The sequence below is a fragment of the Dermochelys coriacea genome, chromosome 13, assembly GCF_009764565.3.
Source record: "Dermochelys coriacea isolate rDerCor1 chromosome 13, rDerCor1.pri.v4, whole genome shotgun sequence".
NCBI lineage: Eukaryota > Metazoa > Chordata > Testudines > Dermochelyidae > Dermochelys > Dermochelys coriacea.
The window spans coordinates 18063674-18089029 of NC_050080.1; the positions used below are offsets into that span (position 1 = coordinate 18063674).

At 44.3% G+C, this 25356-nt stretch overlaps 1 protein-coding gene across 6 annotated transcripts in view; it reads left to right on the forward strand.

Moving 5' to 3' along the window:
• The window catches only part of PREX1 (phosphatidylinositol-3,4,5-trisphosphate dependent Rac exchange factor 1), a 222185-nt gene that overhangs the window by 89593 nt on the left and 107236 nt on the right, over window positions 1-25356 (forward strand). For 5 of the 6 annotated variants that reach the window (XM_038369848.2, XM_038369847.2, XM_043495591.1 and 2 more), the window contains exons 2-5: window positions 6555-6626; window positions 12169-12291; window positions 18492-18596; window positions 22016-22117. In XM_038369848.2, the coding sequence (XP_038225776.1) occupies window positions 6555-6626; window positions 12169-12291; window positions 18492-18596; window positions 22016-22117 (402 nt within the window). Of the gene's footprint in view, window positions 1-3491; window positions 3582-6554; window positions 6627-12168; window positions 12292-18491; window positions 18597-22015; window positions 22118-25356 lie in introns of those variants that run through there. The other variant, XM_043495594.1, reaches the window with a different exon arrangement.

A 25356-nucleotide genomic window follows, 5' to 3' on the forward strand; every position in this document is an offset into this window, starting at 1 on the left:
TTTTGGGTAGGGAAGTTGAGCATGTGTCTCGTTGCAATCTCTGCTCTGTTGTTTTGGTTACAGAGTCATTCCCACTTTGTTTTCAACTGTGTCGTCCACTCCTCGTTTTTATTTCTAGTTTGCGATCACTGAGTTAAGAGTTGGTGAGAGTCTGTCCTTGCTTTGTATATTTCATGTAGTCATGTAATGCTTGTTGTCACTGCATTATTAGCTAGAGCTATAACTCAAGTTTGACCTCTAACCTGACTCCCATCCACACACAAAAATCTGTAGGGTCATGTCTACACTACAGAGCTTATGTCGGCATAGCTGTGTAGTTGTGTCTACTGTGGGGGTTCTGCCGGCATAATTATGTCTCCTATGGCGGTGTGAAGTTTTTAGCTCCCTAGCCAACATAGCTGTGCTGGCAGAACTTTGTAGTGTAGACCAGTCCTAGCTCGAAGGAAGTGGTGCTTTAAACTGGAGCTAGCTGGCCCATCAGGTGCGGAGGGGTTGACATTCGAGTGCAGCTGACACTTGAGCTGCTAATGCAGGGGATGCAACAGCTACTGCTAATCCAGGTACTCTGCTAACCCAAACACCGTGCTGTTCTTTTTAGGGATAGGGCTAGTTTCTTAAGTGTTACTCAGTTTTGAATGTGGTTGCAATGATAATTTGACTGGAAGTTAGTATTGTTGAGGGCTGGGAGTGAAGAGTTCTTGGAGTGTGGTTTTAACAAGCCTTCTTAGTGGTTTGTGGTGGAAAACGGGGAGATGGGAAGATAGCTGAATATAAGGGCATGTACACACTAGGAAAATAAGTGTTCTTTTACCATGTTAGCTAACACCTTGTAAATAAACACTAAGGTATGTTTAACTTGACCTACTAATACACGTTAAAACTACAACAGCCTTGTCCACACTAGAATTTTACCATGTGGTAGTTAACACATTCACTAAAAAGTGGTAAAAACACACCTTGTTTCCTAGTGGAGATAAAGACTAAGTATTTAAGACCCAACAAGAACCCCTCAGAACCCATTTCAGAGGGAATCCAATGTGATTATCCCTCTGTGATACCTGTCTGCCAAATTCATGCCTTAAACTGAATGCCACATGCAGTGGAAGTTCTGAGTTGCACAATTCAAACTAAATGACTTGCAGTTGTGACAGTGGACTGTGTCAGTGTAGTAGACTGAATGGCGTAATATTTGCATGCAAAGGGAAGCATTAAAAAAATCTGGCCTGGTGAAAAGAAAATATCCATGTAACTATTGTTTGTATATTCCAAGAGTGTGTGTGCATTTCCCTGTGAGACTATGTAAGGATGGAGAGGACCTTATTTTTCCTATCCTTATAAAGATGCATGATGCAGCTTGCCCTCTGATGTGGTACAGAAAGGAAACATTTTACTTCATAGTCTTTTCTGCTTAATAAAGCTTTTCACGAATCCTGCAAGGCATTTGCATCTTGAGTAAACATGCGTGACGTGTGGTGAATCAGACATGGCCTACTGTGTTTGGGGAGCCAGCAGACCTTTAAGGCAACGAGTCACAGACTCATAGTGCACAAATAAATATTACGTTGATGCAGCAGCAGAGTTTTAAATAAAAACAAATCCTCCATGGGCTGTTTTTCTGCAATGGGCTGTTTTCTGAGCAATTAGCACGCACACAGGGAAGAAGGAGCCTTGAGTTTCAAGAAAAGTAGGAGGGGAAGGAAAATCTGTCCTACTGATCTGGCTTGTGCTATTGACTTGAGTGATTCTCCATTTGCTTCTAGACGTTGTGTAGTCCTAGTTCTGAGCTAGGCTCTACCTCTCTGTGCTGGTGTGTTACCATTTCCTCCCTCTTTTCTGTTGTGCATGCAGCAATCCACCACTGAGCTTGAGCTGTTCTAAAACCCAGACTAATGATTGCACAAGACCAAGTTATATGGGCAAATAGAATAGGAACAGTATCTATCTACTGTCTGTCCATCCATCCCAGGCTTACAGTGTGTATGATAAAACCCATTGTTTCATGTTCTCTGTGTGTGTATATAAATCTCCCCACTGTATTTTCCACCGAATGCATCTGATGAAGTGAGCTGTAGCTCACGAAAGCTTATGCTCTAATAAATTTGTTAGTCTGTAAGGTGCCACAAGTACTCCTTTTCTTTTTGCGAATACAGATTAACACGGCTGCTACTCTGAAACCTGCCATGGGACCTGAGCATCTTCACAGTTTAACTTTTGATTATACCTATGGCTGCAGATTTATCACAGAATTTTTTAATCAAAAATCACAGAGCCGTCATGGGAAATTTAAGAGAAGTGATTTTTGATTTAAAAAAATGCAATAACAAATGAGGAGGAGGGTTCTGGGTCTGCAGAGGGCTGGATAATGATCCCACCACGCATGCACCCCACAGCGACTGTTCCTGCAGCTCCTGTCCTGCAAGGTTGGGCCCAGATCCCCACTCCAGGTGTTTCAACCTGGCACATGGGGTCACAGCGCTGCTCAGATTTGGCCTGGCCAACCCTCCATCATGACAGAGGAGAGGCAGCCAGGCCAAACCTGAGCACCACTGTGACCTCACACACCAGTGTCAAGGCACAAAGCAGGGAGCCAAAGCCATGGAACAAAAACTTCAGAGCTGTTGATGCAGGGTGAGTTTATTAAAATCATAGACACAAAGATGAGTCATGGACAAATGGGAAAATCACAGTATCTGTGACATGTTTCCCACCATGACAAATCTGCAGCCCTACTTATAACTTTCTTATACTGTATGTCTTAAGCTGTTCTCCCTTCCCCCACCATCCCATCGTTTTCTTTATAATTTGGGGAAGGCTAAAACAAGTCAAATAAGTGAGTTTTGCCTTTGATTCTGAAAGGGTGAGTTTCCTGGCCATCCTGGTGTGAATGAATTCCATCACCATGGAAAGCTCAGTTCCCTATGTTTATGAGTCTTGCCCTTGTGATTGATGGTTCTGCTATCCCAGAGAAGCACAGCTATTATAGGTGAACATGACTGTGTCAGTTCCTCTGACAATCTGTCTAAGGCATCAGGACCAAACCCTTGAATTCACGATGTAGCCAGTGCAGAGTATGGAGCCGGGGCTCTTTGCAGCCTTGGATTCTGAGTAACCAGTGGCTGACTTCAGAACCAACTGAATCTTTTTTAATTAAGTGAAGGGGTCACTAACGTTTGGCTTTTTGTGGCCAAATCAGAGTTGGATGGGATACAGACTTCTGGCCAGTCAGAGATGGAAGAGGCCATTTTTTGCATTTCCAGATCTGTAGGAATCTAGAAGGATGCCACAGCAGAAGCCTATTTGAATGCTAAGAGAGGGGATGCCCTTAATGGAGGGTGAGGTTATGGACATGGCAGGGAGTTCAAAGTGCTCCCTTCTTCCCACCAGCATCACCTTTGTCATGCCAGGGCTCAACTTCAGCCAGTTATTCTTCATCTCCAGGTACCAGGGTGATGGTACTGTTGATGATGTTGGATGCTAAAGAAGATATGTAGAGCTTGCTGCCATCAATGTATTGCGGGCACTTGAGCCTATGCCAACTGCTGAATGGGAGACGATGCTGGTGCAGATGTGGTCTAAGCCAGGTAAAAACTGGTAAGAGTTACCTGCAAAGAATGGGAAGTGTTGACTCAAAGCATTTAACAAAATGTGTTTAGAGAAGGACTTATTTTCCCAAGCATATTTGGGAGCAGGTTGGAAGGAAGGCAGCATTGTTATGTGAACACAGCACGGAACATTAGCTGTTGGGCTGTTCTTTAACCACTTGGATTGTTTTCTTTAGTCTGAGTGACTGTTGCAAAAGACTTTGATTTCAGAAGAAAGGGGATTTAAAACCAGGGAACAGATAGTTTTGCATCCAGTAAGTCCAGATTTTTATGGTTACATTTTGAAAAGTTGGCTATTAGGTTTCTAGGACAAAAAACAACAACAATCTCATTTAACAACTGTCTTGTTTCAGAGACACTAGAGAGATTGTTGTTTATATACATCAAAATGATCAGAAGGTTGGAACAGACTAGACAGTCTGTCTACAAAGCTGATTCTCTCTCTTCCCCCTAGCATGCCTTTCCCTCTTTCTTTTCTCTCTCTCTCCTTCTGTGTCTCGCTATTTTTTCATCTCAATTTCTCTGTGTGCGCCGCTCGCTCTCTAAGTCTCACACTCATATTAAATGATCTTTTCAGACAGGCATCACAGAAAAGCTATTTTTTAAATGAACACAGGCTCTGCTTTTTATTGACTAGACTGTAACAGCTAATGTGATTTGCACCTTCTTCTTACCAGCTTTCTATTATTAGAAATATACATCGCTGGGACTTAGATGCTGGTAAATATTAGTCACCAGTGGAGCTCGCTAATTGTGTAGATTAATTAATTATTCCAATTGGATTTGTTATTTCTAAACAACGAGAGGAGCCTGTATTAAAGCAAGCCAAGAGTCCCTGCTTGGCTTATCGTTTTAGAATTAGGGGAACAGCTTTTCTGTCTCATATAAATCTGGCGCCTATTAATTAGTGCTCAGATATCACACCCAGTGCTGGAGATGGGGGGGGCATTATACTCCCCTTTTCTCCCCATACTTCCTGTCGATCCTGGTACCGTTGCTCATCATGTTGAACAGTTCATCTCAAACAATCCCAGTGGCTTCCCCAGTTGCTGCCAGGACATTTGGAAGCACATGAACATTGTGGGTGACTTCAGCAAACTTACTGGTTAAGGTTATTGGCTAGGTTTTTATAAACTGGCTCCTGGGTCATGTGGAAAAAATGTTCTGTCCCCTAAAAATCGTGGTTCTCAAAAACTTTCCCATCCTGGGACTCTGCTCCCAACTCCCCACAGCTAGCTGGGATCTAGCCAGGATCCTCTTCTCATGTAGCCATATGGGAAAAGCAAGGTGATTGTGACCCCTGACATTTCTTTGTGAACCCCAGGTTGAGAATCCATACTCTGGGAATTATATATATACGATGGGCCTAATCTGTCTCTCCATCCATCTAACTGTCAATTGTGTACTGGCATCCATCCCTGTAGTGTCTGAACACCTTCTGATTCTCTTCTCCCTTGCGGTCCAGCAGTAACAAATGAGAGAAGGCCGGGGCTGAGCAGGAATATAGTGGTGCCCATGCAGTACTAAAGGGCAAATAAATGGCTCACGCTCACACTCTTCAAGCCAAGAAACTAGAGGCAGAGACAGTCACAGGCCACAGGTTTGATTCAGCAACACAGCTCCCTGTGATGTTATGGGTAGTTGCCAGCTCCACATGAAGCTGAATCAATAATTAGCTGGGTCTGCGTCAGCTGACATAGACGCTGCTTAGAAAGAGTCCAGCTTTTAAAGGCTTTTTATGATCGTTCAGTAACAGGACAGCTTTGTACCATACATACAAAGGAATGACACAAATCCCCCGTCTCAGGTGGGTAAGAAAAGCCTCTTCTTCCCCACTTTCATCACTCCCCAGGCCCCTTTGCATAGGAGGTAAGTATAGAAACCACTAACAAGGACAGACAGGAAAAACCCTCTCCCCTTTTATGTCTGGATTGCTTTAATTGATCCCAGCAGATTCCCTCCTCTCGGTTCCCCCTCAGTCAGCCTCCCCTGCAGGTGCTTGTCTGTGTCTGCCAGGATGCCTTGGAGGGAAAGGATAAAATTCTCTTCTCCTCACCTTAAGGGAGGCTTTTTACCCCATCACTGCATCGCCAATGTCCTCTGCTAAATCCTTACAACTGGATCAAACATGTTGTGGTCATATATATTCAGTGTAAATACAGATGGTCCCTCACTAGCAGTAGCCTGAATAGAACTCTAAAGACAGGTATTGGAATCACTGTCCATTTGTATCTGGACCTGAGCTTTTTGTTGGATTGACTTTTACAGCCAAAGATGTACTGAGTCGGGGGGCCTAGGCAAGGGTGAAAAGTTCTGACGTTGTTTTGACTGCACCTTTAAACTAGTCCAAGTAAAATGAAATGGAAATGAAAATGCAACCCAGGCATTATTTGCAGGTTTCCATTTCCCTTCCCCAAGTTCTGGGTATACTGAGATTGTCCATAGCCCCAGTTCCTAGCTCTGATATGCTCTCAGCTTCTGCAACATGAACATCCTTTGTTGTTCCTTGCAGTCCTTTTCCTTACATATATCCTGATGGGAGACAGGCATTTTGCCTCCCAAAGTCAAGTCAGAGGAGAGAGAGGAAGCCTTCAAGAGAATAAACAAACAGTTCCTCAGGTTGGTCTGCCAACAGATATTTAAACAGATATTTAAACAGATATTTAAATCAAAAAGAGTCAATGGAACTTCTGAGGAAAGACATTTGCCACAGGGCAAAAACCAAACATCTTTAAGGAAATGCCTTTTATGTACCTGAAATGCTAAGCTCAGTCTAAGAGTCCTAGTAATGACATGAGGTAGGTTTAGATTCAAGTCTCAGAAGTGATGGGTTCGTTGTGTTAGAACATCATACTTGTGTGGCTAGATGCTAGGGAAAATCCAGAAAGCACAAGCAGTGAACTCAACCAGTATTAAGCCATTTGAAAATAATCCGTTTTTCTCTTCCTTCAGGCATTTTTGCACAGAATCAGACAGAATGCTGTGGACAAAGCCGAGAAATGCATAACAGAGGAGAATATCAAGGTACTTCTTCCAGCTTTCTCATTTTATTGGCAGTTTTATTCGTTTATGTGAAGAATTCATAATTAGCGGCATTAGAGAATCCTGCGGAAAATTATTCATGAACATTTCAATGAATGAGAAACCAAATACGCACAGGTCATATTCACATTTGTTTTTCGTTTGTTCTTCATGAACATTTTGTGAGTGACATTTGTCTTGTAGGAATTTTAGTTAAAAACAATTTTTGGGACCTGTAGGCAAGTGAAATTTGTGGCAGGCAGAAATGGAAGTACTTGAGCTTCAGCCATTAATCTAAGGTTTATAAACTGAATTGGGGCTTGCTCCTGTAGCAGTGAAATCAATGGAAGCTTTGCCATGAGGTTTAATGGGCAGAGGATCTGACAGTAATAGAACAAGGGGACAGCAGCAGCATCCTCATCATGACATGAACAAGGAGGTTTACACCCCTTGTTTTCCCCAGAGTTGGTTCCTCCCTTTCATATGTTAGTATTACTGTAATGTCTAGAGACCCTAATCAATGATTTAGGCCTCTGTTGAGCTATTTGGTGTGCAGTCAGTAACAGTAGGCCTTGCTGCAGACAACTCACTATCTTCATGTCAGACAGGACAGATGGGTGGCACAAACCAAGCCAGATGATGTGGGGGTGGGTTGGCAAGATGAGATAACAATAAAATAAACAGAGTTTACCCAAAAAGTAGAAGTCACAGCTCATCACTTAGTCCACCTATGCCACATGGGAATGATTGAGAGGCATCAAGGTGGGTTTGAAGGAGGGATTTTAAAGAATAAGGGCACAGATTTTACCAGGGAGTTTTTCCTGTGCATTGGGGGTGGGGGGGAGAAAGCATGGAGAGGCTTGAGAGAGAAGCGGACAGGTGGGCAACTGAGGCTGCCACTGTTGACAGAGTGAAGGCAAGAGTTATCTGGAGTCCCTAAGCATTCCCTGTGCAGTCTAGCGTGGCCTGTTAGCAAGGCAGAAGTGTCACCCATCAGCGGAGAGCGTGTGTTCAGGGGAATAACACATGCAGTGACTAGTGACTACAGATCCTGTGTGCTGCAAAAAAAGTAAAAAACTAATAAACCCACACACCAATTTGCAGATCTGATGAATGAACAAAGATTCTGCTGAATGTTATTCTTGCTGCTATTATTCATTTAGTACTAAAACATGAGCTAATTATGACTGTTCCATAATCAAATGCAACAACCACTGGCCCGTCCAGAAAACTCCTCATTTTCTCTGCTGATTAAATGGATTTGTGCTTGAAGTTCCATTGCGCCTCTCTGGGGATGCACCATTATATTTTTGGTTTCTTCTTTCGCTAGGTGCCCAGAGGGCTTTCATGATGCAGTGTTTAAAGGCTCTTTCTTATTAATGGTTATTATTATCTTAACCAGCTTGCAGTAGAAGAGCTTCCCTTTGGAAATGAAAGGCCTGTTTACATTACAGTGGAGGCCGGTTCATAGCAGCACAGTATGAACGTCATTTCCTCCTTTCTGTTCCCACCAGAAGCAGTTTCAGTGTCTTTCCTGCAGCCACGATCTTTTCCTTCATGGCCTCCCCATGGTGTTCCTCGCTGGTGCCCTGTACAGGCAGGTGCCCATTTGTGCTCTGTATCTCTGGTCACCAGGGAGCTGTGACGTAGCTAGCATCCTGGCTGGCTGGTGGCACGAACTGTGGAGAGTGTATAAATGGTTTAGAAGCCTGTTTAAAGATGAATCTCTCTCCTCCTCTCCCTCTTCCTGCAGTGGGAATGTCTGGAGGGAAGTTTAGAGTATTTTGACTATTATTCACTGCAAAGCAAAGGAAGAAAATGTTTTTTAGGACCAGCTGGGATAACACTGTCAGTACTAGCCCTGTAGATTTCTCCTATAGCTGGTATTTTAGGTGGTTGGAGAGTTCAGGGAACCTTGGGCACCAGTTGTGTCACCTCTAAAATGACCAGTCCCAGGCCTGGTCTACACACAGTTTTTGTACCAATATAACTATTTCGGTTCGAGGGCTGATGTTTTACTGAAATAATTAGATTGATACAACTCCTAGTCTGGATGCAGTTATAGCACCGTAAAGGTGCCTCAAATACATACAGCTTATTCACCTTTCCATATGGGAATAGCTATCCCAGTATAAAGCACTGGGTATATGGCTATAATTGCAGCCACACTATGATGGTTGTCCCACTTTTACTGTATCTGTCTAACTAAAGTGATACAACTGTTGTGTGTAGACAAGTCCCCAGCTGCAGATCCCTGACATAGTGCTGGGAAATAGAAACTTCATATCAAACAAACAGACTTTTTAGCAAAGTTAGGGAAGGTCCCTCTGCCCCCTTTAACCTCAGATGACCTTTATTACCTAAGGCGCCTGGATCCCATTGACCATCACAGAACATAGTATATTACACAGCAGATATTCCTTGGATCATAAAATACCCCCTTGAAGACTGCTCCTTGTAGGGTAAAGTCATGCCTAACAGATGTTTTCCTCTTCCTTGCTAATCTCCTTCTGGCACAGCTTTCCTCCTGGCCATGCAACAGAGGCTAATATATCATAACATCAGTCGCAGCTGAGCTGGAGAGCTGTGGTATGTTCTGCTAGGATTTGCACTGGGAATTTTCTGCAAGCAAACAAACAGTCCCTCTGTAGAGCGAGAAGCGTGTGTTCCTCTCCTCCTTCTTCTGCTTTCTTTGGTTAAGCACAGAGAACTATTTAAAGGCCAACAGTGCAAATTCGCCATGTTGGAATGCTTGATTCTTTTTGAGCCAAATGGCGGCTTTAAGCCACAGGCCTGCATTGGGATGGTGCAGGGCTATGGTGTTCTAAGTCAGTGGTTCTCAACAGGGGTCCGGGGCCCCTTGCGGGGCCATGAGCAGGTTTCAGGGGTTCAGTCAAGCAAAGTCAGGGTTAGACTCCCTGGGGCCAAGGGCAGAAAACTGAAGCCCCTTCGCATGGGGCTGAAGCTTGGGGCCTTGAGCCCCACCACCTGGGGCTGAAGATGAAGCCTGAGAAGTGTAGCTTCCCCAGGCAATTGTCCTGCTTGCTGCCCGCTAACACTGGCACTGGCTTTTATATGCAGAAAACCAGTTGTTGTGGCACAGGTGGGCCATGGAGTTTTTATAGCATGTTGAGGGGGCCTCAGAAAGAAAAAGGTTGAGAAGTCCTGTTCTAAGGCAAGCTCTGAGCCTCCTGCAGTGAAAGGAGAAAGCATGTACAATGCAGTTCCGTTAGGAGGATGTAGCATGCTTTTCTCTGCACATCCAGCCAACAAGTGTGGAGCGGGAGAGGACTATGGCACTGCCTCGAGAACCTTACAGCAGTGGTGGGCAACATGCGGCCCATCAGGGTAATCGCTGGCGGGCCATGAGACAGTTTATTTACATTGAGCATCCACAGGCACGGCTGCCCGCAGTTCCCAGTGGCCGCGGTTTGATGTTCCCAGCCAATGGGAGCTGTGTGAAGTGACAGCCAGCACATCCCTGAGGCCCGCGCCACTTCCTGAAGCTCCCATTGGCCGGGAACGGCAAACCATGGCCACTGGGAATTGCAGGCGGCCGAGCCTGTGGACGCTCAATGTAAACAAATTGTCTTGTGGCCTGTCAGCGGATTACCCTGATGGGCCACGTGGCCCGCGGGCCGCAGGTTGTCCACCGGTGCCTTAGAGGGACACAGTTGTGTCTATCCTTAATGTAGAGTGGAAGGCTCTTTGAATCCTCAATCTTGCACATGCTGGCAGGGGCCAGACACAAACTGGCCATAGGAGGAAATGGACTTCATACCTGTCCTGGGGAGAGTTAGGACTTGAGCTCAAGGTGGTTCCTCCCGTGAGTGGCTAATATCACATTAACTCAGGCTGAAGCATGTGATGTCATATCCAGTGGGTAAAATTCAGTGCACAATATTGCAACCTGAGAGCATGCCTGATAGCTAAAATGTGGGGTAGGAAGTGCTGGAAGCTTCTGCGTCTCCTGCACTTCACCCAGTGAATGTTTGGAAACCATTTCTCCTTGGTATTGTTTACATCACAAGAGTGTCACTTATTGATGAAGCCAGAGCTAGGAGGCTGTTTGCAGTGTGAGAAATGGCTTGACTTCACCACATACCTTCCGTTTGACACTGGCCTGGTAAGAAGAAAGGATTGGATACAGTGTAACACATATATCCCAGCCGAGGCACTAGTATACAGCCTGCCTGCTAAGCCTATCCTCTAGTGACTGCCAATGTTTATAGTCTAGGTGGGTCACTTGTTTGTCGGGACTCCTTTCTCTTAATGGCAGCATTCCAGACCCTGTACTTCCTCTCATGGTTTCTCTTCCTTTTTCATATGGTGATAACTAAATATTATACAGCTTGCATGTTTGTAGCACCTTTCACCCAGAGAACTCTGTCAGCACACTACACCCCAGGGGATTTTTTTCAGACCTGAACTGAATGTGTGTGTTTGCACATCAGCAGTTGTGCATGCTCACTACCATAGATGCTCACACAAAGTCAGAAATTGTTTTCAAACATGGCTAGTAAGATACTTATCAAGTAAAAGGATGCACAAATGCCCAACTTGCACCGACACACAGTAGTGCATATGCAAATTAGGGGGTTAATTCTCCATTACCCTGCAGCTTATGTGGCCATTTACATCTGTGCAAAGTGGGAGTATAATTCTACTATTGTGATTTGGCAGCATTGTTATATTGATTTTGCTCTAGTGTAAATGGCAACACAAGGAGCAAGGTAATAGAGAACTGAGCCCCTTTATCTACACATGCACTTCTGTGTGTGTATGTGTATGTGCAAGAGCTAACCCCAATTGTGCATATGTAAATACATGCCTAATTTTGGTCTGAAAAATTAGGTCCTGTGTTTGAAGGAAATGCTTTGTCCACTAGTAAAATACACTAAAGGTGTGGAACGTGGCTGCTGTTTCACAGCACACAGCAACACTGCATTGCAGGGTCAGATAAAATGGTATCCATAAGTGAATAGTATCATAATTATTTAAAGGATAAGAATAATAATTCCTTCCAGTTTACCTAGAAAATTATTGCCAGCCCTCATGTTGTGCAAAAAGTACCACAGGATCCTTAATGACCACAAGTGCTGACGTGTTCAAATGACCTCTTACAGCTGTTTCCTCCAAAAACTGATTTGTCATGAGTGGGAGGGGAAGGCAGAAGACTTTTTTTGCCCCGTCTCCTTTAATGTGAGTTTGGCCTTTGTGAGCCCACATGGTATTTCCATTTACCTTCTTGAGAGTTTGTGAGAAACCTTCTATAGAACTGACAAAGGCCGATGATGATTATCAGGCCTAGATACTTGGAAAGTTCATCTTTATTTACATAGGTCAATGGCACCAGCAAAACTAAGATCCTCCCTGGGGGAAGGCCGAGAGTGTGAAAGACACATAATCATCCATACCCCAGAAACATTTTAAAATGATTGTTTCCTGGCAGCAGTAGATAGACACCATATTTAGGCACTTCTACTTTAATAAGACACCCCAACCTTCATCAATGGTTAACACTGCATTTCTCTTGGTATTTCAGATCTTGTTTTCCAACATCGAAGACATTCTTGACGTTCACAAGGAGTTCTTGGATGCCCTGGAATTTTGTTTACAACCAGAACCTCAATCTCAGCATGAACTGGGAAATGTTTTCTTAAAATTTGTGAGTACAATGACTTAATGCTATCTGTAAATGCAGCTTCCTGTCACATGCTCCCATGTCCTAATCTCTTAGTTTTGGTAATGGTACCACGACAATGTGTATCTTTTATGAACATACTATGTGGGGTGGGAAAAACCTTTGTGAATGAGACTGGAACAATGGAAACCAGATCAAACCCAGCAAAATAAGGAGGTATTTTTAGAAATTCTTCCTTTTCCCCTTGCATAGAATTTCTTTTTTCTTTCCTTCTCATCCAGCTGATCACATTTTACTGCTAAGAGTTTATTTCTTTGGTTCTAAAAATTTCAAAAGAGCATCTCCATTCTAAATAGAATCAATGCAAAAAGCTCTATGTTTTAAATTCAAAATAAGATAGAGATTTTAGACCCACAAAAGACAGGAAATTCAAAACCAAGGCACCTACTATAGCAGTTCTCCTTAATAACTTGGTTACACAATGAAGGCCCGATTTTCAAACATTTAGGTGTGCAATCCCATGTCTAATTTGTGCATAAAACACACTAATTGTGCATGCAAGACAAGTAATTATGAATGTGTACAACTTGATTAGCATCTCACTCATGTGCCATTTGCATGCAAAGTCACCTGATTTGCGTACAGTAACACACAATTGCATGGACATTTTGTGTGTGCAACTGCACTCCCAAGGCATTTGAAAATCAGAAACCTCCCACGTAACATCTTTGCTGAGAACTCTAATAATTATATTCAACAGCAGCAACTCTCCATTCAAATCTATTCCATCATGCTTCAATAATCTGTGGTGAATCAGACTTTTTAGCGTACCTGGGTCTGAGTGCACAGAATTTATACAGCCATTCATTACATTCATAGAACCACAGCACCTTCTCCCTTTGCATATGTTTGTTTATTTATGATGTGACAGTCATGTAAATATTATTACTAGTAGTATAATGTATTATTTATACTGTTGTAGTGCCCAGAGGCAATGGTGAGGAGTGGGGCCGTACCACGTTAAGGCTGTGCAAACACACAGGAGAATAACAAATCATAGAAATGTAGGGCTCGACTGGACTTCAAGGGGTCATCTAGTCCACCCCCCTGTGTTGAAGCAGGATTAAGTGGATTATGATTAAGCGGCTAGCACATCCCTTGGCCCACGCTGCTTCCTGCAGCCCCCATTGGCCTGGAACGGCGAACCGGGGACAGTGGGAGTTGCGATCCGCCGAACCTGCAGACGCTGCAGGTAAACAAACCATCCTGGCCCACCAGCAGATTTCCCTGATGGGCCACGTGCCAAAGGTTGCCGATCCCTGGTATAGAGAGACAAGGTGGGTGAGGTAATATCTTTTATTGGGCCAACTTCTGTTGGTAAGAGAGACAAGCTTTCGAGCCACACAGAGCTCTTCTTCCAGACCTACCCACTTTGTCTCTCTAATAATATCCTGGGACTGACACGGCCACAACTACCCTTCAAGTAATATAATATAACAGTCGTTTTCAACCTACTGTCTGCAGGCCCCTGGGGGTCCGCAGACTATGTCTAAGATTTCCAAAGGGGTCTGCACTTCCATTCAAAAATTTTTAGGGGTCTGCAAATGAAAAAGGGTTGAAAACCACTGATGTATAATTTGTTATTGAAATGTTTAGTAATTAATTCATAATCGAATATCCCTTAAAATATACATAAATGTGTAATAGAGAAATTATTAGACTAGGGGTTCTCAACCATTTTCTTTCTAAGCTACCCCATCCCCAGCTATAAAAACTTCATGACCCAGCTGTGCCACAACAACTGTTTTTCTGCATATAAAAGCCAGGACCGGCGTTAGAGGGTAGCAAGCAGAGCAACTGCCCGGAGCCCCACAGCACGGGGCACCGCAAAGCTAAGTTCTTCAGGCTTTGGCTTCAGCCCCAGGTGGTGGGGCTCAGTGCCCCAGGTTGCAGTCCCGTGCAGCAGGACTTTGGCTTTCTGCTCTGGGCCCTAGCGAGTCTAACACTGGCTATGCTTGGCGGATCCCCTGAAACCTGCTCACGGCCTCCCAAGAGGCCCTGGACCCCTGGTTGAGAGCCACTGATTAGACAATAATGCCAGATGGATGCGTGCTACTGCAAATTTCTCTTCTATTGGAGTCTAATGGACTGGCACCTTCTGCATCAGTTTGCACTGAAGCCTGTACAATGCATTGCTCTTAATGTCTACGTGATTCTATCCTACAGTCCCGCAAGAGACAAAGGCCTGTAGTCCATACACTGCAGTGAGTCAAACTCCTTCCATTTCAGAATATACAGTCAAGACTGGTCATAACCATAATTGCTATGTGTGTCCACCTAGGGCTCCAAATCTAAGCAGATGCAGAAATAATGCTGGGAGGCACTATAGCCACTTAGTTCCAGGCAAGCAAGGACCAAGAGAAGGTTAGCAAAGGAGGAGAAAGCAATCTCTTAATATGTGGGGTCCTGCTGGAGCTCAGAAGATAATATACAGCCTGAAGTGCAACAATGTGGAAGACAGAAAGGGCTAATTCTCAGGGGTCTGTGTCTTGCCACAATGCAGATTTAAATAATGAGCCCCTGGCAACTGGCAGAGAGATTTCTAATGCAGTGGCCTGGGTTTAAAGCAGATCTCCAGTTCCCTCTTTGCTTAGGGTACCAGTCTGTAATTGTACTGTTCTAGTGAAGTGGTGGCACATGTGAGCAAGCTGTACTATGGAGCTACTATTGATCTCAGCATTTTTCCATGGAGTCGTTGCATAGTTTCAGCGAAATGGTGGGCAGTATTTTGTCACAAGGAGAATAAAGGATGGAACACTCTGGGCTTTGAAGGAAAAAAGCCAACGGTGATCTCCAAGAGATGTAGTTCTGGGACATAGCTGTGGAGCTGATACTTTTGCCATAGCACATGTTGTTAGACAGTTTGACAAGTGAGCAAACAATCTAGATGCAGGGAGAGAGAAAACCTTGAGCTAACAAATATTCTAAAAATAAATCTTTCGAGTCTCTGGGTCCCCCTAGCAAATAGGGTAGAATAGATAGATGGATTTCCCACCCTGGCTTGCATATGAAAATCACTAAAGGTTTTGTGACTCCAAACATCACTCTCACCACATTGTTTTTCATTTTGGTCAAGTCACAGCATTTCCCAAAGGGGGATAGTGGTGAGGAAATTAGATAAAGCCTGTGACCTGAATGTGCCTGTGTATCTTCATGATCACCTGACTTACTAGCAAGATCATCATTGTTCCTGATTACAAGTGCCACTTCCATGTCACCTGCCAGATGTTAGCACAGATGTCCCCCTGCAGCAGATACCTGTTTAAAAAAAATGCTCCTAAATTCAGCAAATAGAGTGAGAATCCCAGGACTCAAGGGCCCTCTTTCTGACATTTGCCTTGAATTTCTAAGCTCTAAACGTTTTCCCTGAGTTTCCTTGTCATAAAGGCTCTTTTGTGCTGGCCATGGAAACATCAGGCTGTCTGAGGACCAGAAATGCACAGAGCTGGCCAGAGCTTGGTCTCTCTGTTATTGCCAGAGCTGATTCATGTTGGGTGGAAGCAGTACAGGAAGTCTGTGTGCAGATTCCTGGATCACAGTGAACTACCTGCTGACAGTGATATAACCTCAGAGGCCAAGCAGCATCTGCCTCCACGTAACTTATGGTCTGAACAAAACACAGAACTCCCCTTCCCCACCCCAAAAAATCCCCCACAACACCCAGGTACTTTCATGGGACTTTGAGTTCTCCGTTATTTTTACTTGACTCCTCCCTGCTGGAACAATGGGGCTTCCCATTAATGTCACAACAGTTAGGCACAAGTCAGCCAAGCAACATCTATTGCTGTATATCTATGGCAACTGACCTGCACTGTAGGCCAGCCTTAGCCTTCATTCCGCCTTGTATCAGGAGTGATGAGGACAAGACAGGTTGCTGACTAAGCAAGCCACTAGGTCTAGGTAGGAGCCTTACTGACTGACGGAAAGGAAGAGTATCAAAAATAGATGCAACACATGTAGCTCCAACCTCCAGTTCAGCAGTGCTGGTTTATTTGATTCCATCAGCTTTCTGAGCTCTTATTAATTTGAATTAGATACATCTACTGATTGCCTGGTGCTGTGTGAATATGATCAGACGATACTGTCTCAAGGATGAGGCAAGTTAATGAAGCATCTCCCAAGTACACTGGAATCAAGCAATCTTGAAGCATTTAAGAATGTGCTTAAGTTCCTGAATAAGGATGGAACGGATCGCATGGTTAAAATTAAATGTGTGCTTAAATGCTTTGATGAATTGGGGCCAAAAGCTGAGGGGCTCCTTTGAGTGGAATTTCTTTCTCTTCCCACTCTGAGGATTCCATGCAAGGCTCAGAGAGAATATGAAGGAACAAGGCTTTTAGGAATATTCCAATTTAGAGCAGTAAAAATTTATTTTTGTCACTACAGCATCTCTGGTTCTGGAAGCACATGGGGAGCAGATCTGCTGAGTAAGAAGGTGCCATTTTTACACGGTCCCTTTTCTGACCATAATTGCACTTTAAGGTAGTGGTAACTGTAGGCTCAGCATTCCAGGGGATAACATCTCTAATTATGGAACTGATCATTTCTTCATCGATGGGGAGGAGGGAAACCTCAGTGTCACCCAGAGAGGAAATTAAACACTTCAAATACTGAGTAATTTAAAGCATAGCTCTCATACTTGTGGGTCTTATGCATGAAAGGCAGTTGGAAAGGACTTGATGAAAGCACTCTGCTGTGTGTATAATTATTATACTGAGTCAAGTTTAGCAGGGTGATTTTGTCATGATACAAATATAACCTCTCAGAATGTTGAACGCCTGATGCTACAGTCAGTAACCTGAGCAACGACGTTTGCTCATGTTGGATTGATACAGGCTCTTCTCCTGATCTGAAACAGATGCTGTCATGTTAATGGACGCTATTTCTAGGAAGCTAGTTTTCAGGAGTGCTGCTCCTGTGCATCTGGAGCTGCATGAGGGAGTCAAGAAGAGCAAATATTTGAGGAACTCACATGCCCAGCTTCTCCTCCTTTACCTTGCTCTTTTAAAGACACAATCAGCATGATTCCCAGTTTTCTCCATCCATGTGTGTCATACACCCAGCCTGCCTTTCCCTGTGTCTGGTGGTCTGGAGCCTCCCTTTCTATTGAACTCCCCAGGGTTAAAGCCATATACTGATGTGAGCCATGCAGCTGAGATATAAAGGTCCCGAGCATCTACTTGCCAGCTTCTCACTCCAATTTCTTTGTGGCTGCTGCTTTGTTTGCCTTATGCCATTGGTATTATTGTGTTTGGGGAGAAATCAATTTAGTCTTAGCTCTACACCCATCAATTAAAGGAAAACAAATGCCCCATCAGATCAGTGATCCTTTGGAATAAAAACAAGCAGCACTTTACTCAGTTCATGAGCATGTGTCCAGCCCTGAAGCTGTTGACCTGAATGCTGAGTTAGCCTCCTGTATCAGTGTGTAAACACAGTTTCTATTCCATGAAGTCATAGGAAATGCAGCTATATTTCTCTGGATCCATGTTACTTAACTGTTTCAATCAGCCACAGTTTTTACATGGATCTGTGCATATCTACATAAATAAAGCTGTTAAAGTCTGCAAGTATGTAATCTGCAGCTTACACAGGAAGATCTATATAGACTAATACCTGCAAGATACTGCTTCTAAAAGTGCCCTTCTTATAGTTTGGGGCAGATTTTGTCTGGACCCTGGATATGGGAGGGTGCATGGAGCTTTCATCCCTCTAGGGCACAAGGGCCTTTAAACTGCAAGGTGCTGGAAATGGTTTTTATTGCTTTTCTGTAAAATATTCCATGTTGTTCTCCAAATAAGGGATGTTTGCGGTGTACTCAGCATCTCTAATCTATTACACTGGAAAAAATTCTACCGTCACTCTCACTCTGTGGTTTAAATAAAGTAGAACATGGTACTACCAGCTGCTTCTTGTACTTTAACAAGGAGATTTCATTTCAGTTTGTGGGCGTGACATCATGTATATGGCCAGAGAGATTGTGTATATTTACAGCACAGTAGATGAGAAATTAAAGGAGCACCTCCATTTATTGTTAATGTTGTGCCTAAACTCAGACTCCTTTGTAAAGTATTTAATTTGTATTATTCTGAGAGAAAATACGCAAACCAGCTCTGTCCATGCAATCACACTCTGAGTCAACATGTGTTACTTTTTTCTTGCAGAAAGACAAGTTCTTTGTATATGAGGAATATTGCAGCAACCATGAGAAAGCGCTCAGGCTCCTAATGGAACTGAACAAGATTCCAGCAGTGAGAGCATTCCTCCTGGTGAGCATCTTCTCTAGCATTTTGCACTTAACAATCCAACTTTGTACTGTACTTACAAGGAACCTTTCATGTCCCAGGGGCTCAAAGCACTTTACAGACACGAACCATTCAAGCCTTACAGCTGCTGGTAAGGGAAATATTAATATGCCCATTGTTTTGATTGGCAAACTGAGTCACAGAACTAAATTCAGCCCTGGAACGAGCAATTTCAATAGGAGGTTGTTCCCATTTAGGCCAAAGATGAGTTGACCCACAGATGATTAAATGAGTTGCCCAGCAAGTCAGTGGAAGAGTTAGGAGTAGAACCCCAGTGGATCCGATTTCCCATTCCATGCTTTAGCCAATAGACAGAGCTCCCTCCCAAAAAAGTGAACAACACTTCTTGATTATTTTCTGTTTCTTTGGTGGCATTTCTTCCCTCCAACATCCTCCTCCCTTCTTCCTTGGTTCTAGGTCATCTCTCCTTTGTTCCCAACCATAGGCACAGACATTGGGAGTGGGAGTTGCCACCAGCTGATAGGGTGATTCAGGATGTTAGGCCAAGTACTTACTGCACCACTTACTGTAGGCCTTGAGGTAGAAAGGAGGCTGCCATTTTGAAAATGTGGCCCTTCATATGAGGGCTTCATTCCCTTCCATTCCTGACTTGTCTCCCGCCTGCCAAAGGCCTAGTCCTTCCTGATTACATAGAGAAGCAGAAGCCCCTTATGAATGAATATCCCTTCCAGGTACGCCCTTATCCTCTGGGCACTTTTCAGCCACAATTCCTAGACCTAACAGGAAGAATGGAGAACAAGAGTTAATTCCCTTAAATATTCAGGCCCTATTCACTCTTGTGAGTTTGAATTAGTCCCATAATGTCACTGTGTTTTTGAAGCACTGAAGTGTCATCTTCTAGCCTGTTGGCTCCTCTGTGTGTCACTGCAAAGGAAAAATTATTTGGGAGAAGGTCTAGACCAGGGATCAGCAACCTTCAGCACGTGGCTCATCAGGGTAATCTGCTGGTGGGCCGCAAGACATTATGTTTACATTGACTGTCCGCAGGCACGGCCTCCTGCAGCTCCAAGTGGCCGCAGTTCGCTGTTTCCAGCCAATGTTTTAGAGTGTTCTCTGCACCTACTAATTATGCCAACAGAGAAAAAGCACTAGCTATGTTGTTGGCCTCAACTGGCAAATTGGGCAGGAGTCCCAGAGTAAGAGATAATGTGCTTCATCTGTCGTTTTCTGTAGCACCTGAATTCAAAAGATTCTTAAAATAGCTGTAAATATGGGGAAAACACTAAAGCCTGTGCTTTGCTGTGGCTGCTGTAATTCCTTCCACCCCCAGTCTCCCATGAAAGCCCATGTTATAATGTCACTCTGCAACGTGAATTAGAATTAGACATTAGAATACAAAGCATTGCTTGTGTGAATGGATTTGGCCTGGGTGCCCCCTCACAGCTGGTGAAATATAGAGCCCATCCTCAGAAGATCTGGGAATATATCTGAAAACTCAGTAAGAGTTAAATGGCAATTTTGATCCAGTGTTGGAGCGATGGGCGGAGAGGAGGCATGGGAAGGACTGAATAAGACGAGACTCTTGGAAAATTGAACTGAGAGCTTTGTGAACTGGTAGCAAGCCCCACAGATATAGAATAGCCTGGAGAGTGGTTATTGTGCAGGAGATTGTACATAAAAATATCATTCAGGGCTGTTGATGAATGGTGTCTGTGAGGGCTGTTTGAAAATAGAGAGATGATTAAACCTACAGCCAAAAAAGCACCAGTGCTCAGAGTGCTTCTGGGCCACTAGAATGAACAATGCACTTGGAAAATGTTTTCAATGAACAAAGCAGGTAAAGCTTGGCTTGTTTGGGGCTTTGTTACAAACAGAAAACTTAGCTTTGGTTGACTGGAGGGTTTTGTGAGTCTTTCAAATACACTTTGAATGAGTTATGGAACAACTCTGACCCTTTTACCTGGACTTGGTTGGGTTTGGATTTACTTTTCTTACTTCTTGTATCAGCAATAACTATACTGACTCTATAGTTTGTGGAGTGTTTATATTGTCCCTTTCATTTAACTATGTCTAACCAAAACTGGGTGGGTTTGTCCTATTCTCAGTACAGACATGCCCATGCACGCTTTTCTGTCTGGAAACTGCAGGGTCTCACACAGGGTAAACGAAACACACCCTGGAACCAAACGATGGGTTCACACATGATGTTTAGGCTGTGAGACTGTCTATGGAATGCAGTGGACTTTGATTTCCTGCACTTAAACTTTGGCCATAACTTTATTATACTGTTCCTAATGAGTGCATCTTATTTTAGCCCTTTGAGTTCGATATTTTTGGGGCCCAGTGGTGGAAGCCTTATATAGGTGAGCACTAACTCACATGAGAGGTCACATTAAGTTCAATAGAACTATTGAGTAATGACAGTAATGAGCTAGTTGGGTACCTTTTGTTGATTGCACATTTTTCCCTTCACATTGTTTGACATTTTCTGAACCTCAGGCAGTATAATGTTTATCTTTGGATTCAGAACCCTCCACACTACCATCTTTACCCATAATGGCTCATCTCCTATTGATGCCTGGAGAGCTTTGAGCATTTAACTCCCTCCTTTGTGTCATCAGCACTTGCACATATAAATCTCCCACCACAGATAGTAGCATCTTCATGGAGCATTTCCCATCCTTTCACATTCCATCCACTGAGTTTCAGCAAGACTTGCATGTTGGAGGTTTTTCCTGGTGTTGTCAGTGCTCCAACTGTGCAGGTAGTTTTAGGAGGTGAAGACCAATTCTTGTTTTCCAGAAGGAGCTGGGCTCCAATACCAAAAAGGAAAACACTGGATAAAGAATATAAAATGTGGCAGAACCCCTCCCATCCCCCATAATTGCAGAGAGTTGATGGGACCTGTTATGCAGGATTCACTCCCACTCAGTTGCTATTAGTATTATTGTTTCTTTTTGGTCAGAAACAATTTTTCATTCTTTGTTTGTAGAGCACTTAGCACAATGGGGTCCTAGTCCATGACTGGGGCTCTTAGGCACTACCACAATACAATTTACAATCGACTGGCCCCCAGCTCTGACTTGTCCTGAAAATTTATCAGAATTCCTCTGGCAACTCTTGACCACTGTTTGGGAATGACATTCTGTCTCCCTGGATTTGTGCATGCAGTGTTCATAGGGTGCAGCATTCCTCTGCATTTCTTGTTCTGAAATGCTATTGAGTGTTACAGCAGCAGAAAAACAGTTGCTGCCTTTCAGGGGGTGGCTGCTTTTCAATGGTGATGAAGTGATTCTATTTCCTGTACAATATGGTGAGGGATCCTCATGTGTGAACAGTGCTATGGAACTATAAAGTCATTATCCAAGAATGTATAGGAGCTTTGTATCAATGATGATGTTTCTTTTCCTTTCCATTTACAGAACTGCATGCTTTTGGGAGGCAGAAAGACGACAGACATTCCACTAGAGGGTTATCTGCTGACACCAATTCAGAGAATTTGCAAATATCCACTTCTCCTAAAGGTACCATTTAGCATCGAATTTCCCCAGCTGGCTGCTTTGTTCCTGGGTTGCTTCTGCAGATTTTCAGCCCTGGGTTGTGTGCACTCACTTCTGCCCTCCCAGTTTGCATATCTAAAAGTTAACTTCCACCCTATGTGCATGAATGACTTTTGTAGATGTAGTCAAAGGCTGGCTCGAGTCTTAACAGATGAGTGATTACTGCAGTGGTTTGGGTAGGTGGAAAAAGGAGATGTACGGACTATATAATGCCGTTCTGCTTGAGAGTCTCTTATGCTTACTCAGAAGAGTCCGTGCTATTTTAGCCACTTCCTGAAAAGCTGTGTTCAAACACAGGGTATGTCTACACTACCCACGTTACAGCACGGCTCCGGCAGCGCTGTGACATGGACAGTATAGACACACTTTATCGCCGGGGGACAACTCTCTAGGTGATAAAAAAAACCCACCCCTAACGAGCGTTAGTAGCTTTATTGCTGGGAGTGTGGCTCCCGGAGATAAAGCGCTGTCTATACTGGCGCTTTTCAGCGCTCAAACTTTTGTTGCTCAGGGGGATGTTTTTTCACACTTCTGAACGACAAAAGTTTTAGTGCTGAAAGTGCCAGTGTAGACACAGCCACAGTTTTACCATTATTCTGAGGGTGTTGGATGGCTCAGGGGACAAGTAATGGGCTACCTAGCCTTTCATCTCTAGGTCACTGGTTTGAATCTACGTGTGTCCTTAGGGATTACAACCTCTTGTTGTTTGGCAGCTTGTCTGAAATGTGTTCAGTTGTCTCAGCTCAGTTCCCAATTGACAGGTAACACTGCAAATACCACCCCTGCTGTTAGCACTAATTGGCCTCCTTGTTGGCAATCTTAGCAGATGAGCCAAGGAACAAATGGGCAATGAGAACTGCACTTACTTCTCCTCCCTAGCAGTGGCCCCTCTAGGTCAGGACTGAGGCACATAGGCAAAGTAGGCCAACGTTGGAGAACTTGCACTGCCCGTGATGTACCTGTTTTGTGGTTAAAACAGAAGTCGTCAGTCTACTGGGCTGCCAGTCTCATGCCTTCTACTAGAATCACATTCATTTATTAATACAAAAAATAAAAGACACAACTCCCTTCCATCTCTAAAGAAAGGTCCCTTCGTGTGGAGTGAAGTAAGAAAATATATGTCCCAATCAGGGCTGGGGAAGCTGCCTTTGCCAGGCATAATGTTGTAGCACCACTGTATGCCACAGAATGCTACTGTACTACTGTGTCCATTAATCCCAAATGCGTGAAAACTATCACTACCTAAGTGTGGACTCCTTGCCTTTTCTCTCCTTTTATTAAACCACTGTTTGTTTATTTAATCGTATTGTATTTTATCTAATTCGCCCCCTCCTCCCCCAGACACTTGATTGGAGTTTTCAGTGTCAAGTGTTTCAAACACGCTTTCCATTTGTGCTTGTGCAACTTTGCACATGCCCAATCACATGTACATGCTGGTTTTCACACACTATCATTTGTGGGCACAACTCTTAGGATTTACACACACTGAACCAGTTTTGTGTGCAAACCAAGTGCGAGCTGAGTTCACATCAGGTTTGCATACACAAGAGAGTGTGAGTATAAATGCAAAAATGGAAGCCAATGAAGACTGCTATGAACATTTCTTCCTTACTAAAACAACGAGGAATCCGGACTCCTCATTGTTTTTGTGGATACAGATTAACATGGCTACCCCTCTGATACTTTCTTCCTTACTGCTAGCAATAGTTGGGAGAGGACAATAGCTTTTGTCCTACAGTGCCACCAGCTCTGGTGTATCTTTGGACATAAGACTGGTCATATCTAGACTTTGAATGGTGTCTCAGCTCCTGCAATATATATATATATATATTTGTTTATGTGGGATAGTTTGCGGAGGACTGGATGTCTGTTCAGTCTTTGAATTTACACTGGGACTGTGAGCAACATTACTGTGCATAGAAGGATGGTTGCTGTGGTATCTGATAGGGTAAACAGAGCAGAGGAAGTGGGGATCTAAAAATGTGGTTGCTTTGCATTCCTGATCCAGGACCTTAGTAATATTTATGCTTCCTTGTTTCCACATTGTGGCTGGTTGCTTTATTGGTTCCCAGCTGTGTTTATCAGAGAGTTAAAATGCAGAGTGGTGGAGACAGAAAATCTGAGGTTCCTTGGATTCACTGGAGTTTCCAAAGGATTCAAAACACTGGCCACACACAGGAGAGTAGTGACCAGATCCTTGCTCCTGCTCCACTCTCTTTGCACTGCTCAGGAAAGTTCCTGCAGGTTGCCTGTATGGGGGAGTTCCCAGTAGGTGCAGAGCTTGTGGAGCTGGCTCCTACACCTGCCTTTGCATAGCATGGTGGGCATGGTGGGGACATACTGGATGTGGATGGCCAGAGTATCTAGTGCATGATATCCTCTAACTATCCCCAATTGGTCTCTGGGCTGTTTTCACCTGTGACCAGGGCAGGTGAGAGAATCAGGGATCTCCTCTACTGCACCTAGCGGAAGCTGGACATAGCGGAAAATCGAGTCTTAAAAGACAATGAAAAATATCGCTTCTGGAAGGCCATTGGTTTTCTATGCCTAGATTTGTCCTGCTGCCTTCCTCCTCCCCCGTTGACCTTTTCTTTCAATCAGACCACATGCTTGAAGTTTCTCTCAGACAGTTTAGAGCAGAGGTGGGCAAACTACGGCCTGCGGGCCACATCCAGCCTGCAGGACCGTCCTGCCCAGCCCTTGAGCTCCAGGCGGGGAGGCTAGCCCCCAGCCCCTCCCCTGCTGTACCTCCTCCCCCACAGCCTAAGCTTGCCGTGCCACCAGTGTTCTGGGCAGTGTGGCTGGCTTCGGCTGGGTGACATGACTGCCAGGCCTGCTGCTCTGAGAGGCATGGTAAGGGGGCAGGGAGCGGCGGAGTTGAAAAAGGTGCAAGGGGTTCTGGGGGGCAGTCAGGAGGCAGGGGGCGGAGGTTCTGGGTGGTGGTGGTCAGGGGAGGGGGAACAGTGGGGGGTTGGATAGGCGTGGGAGTCCTGGGGGGTCTCTTAGGGGGCGGGGGTGTGGATAGGGGTCGGGGCAGTCAGGGGACAGGGAGCAGGGGGGGGTTGGATGGGTGGGAGGTTCTGAGGGGGCAGTCAGGGGGAGGGGTTGGATAGGGGGTGGGGGCCAGTCTGTTTAGGGAGGCAAAGCCTTCCCTACCCGGCCCTCCATACAGTTTTGGAACCCTGATGTAGCCCTCAGGGCAA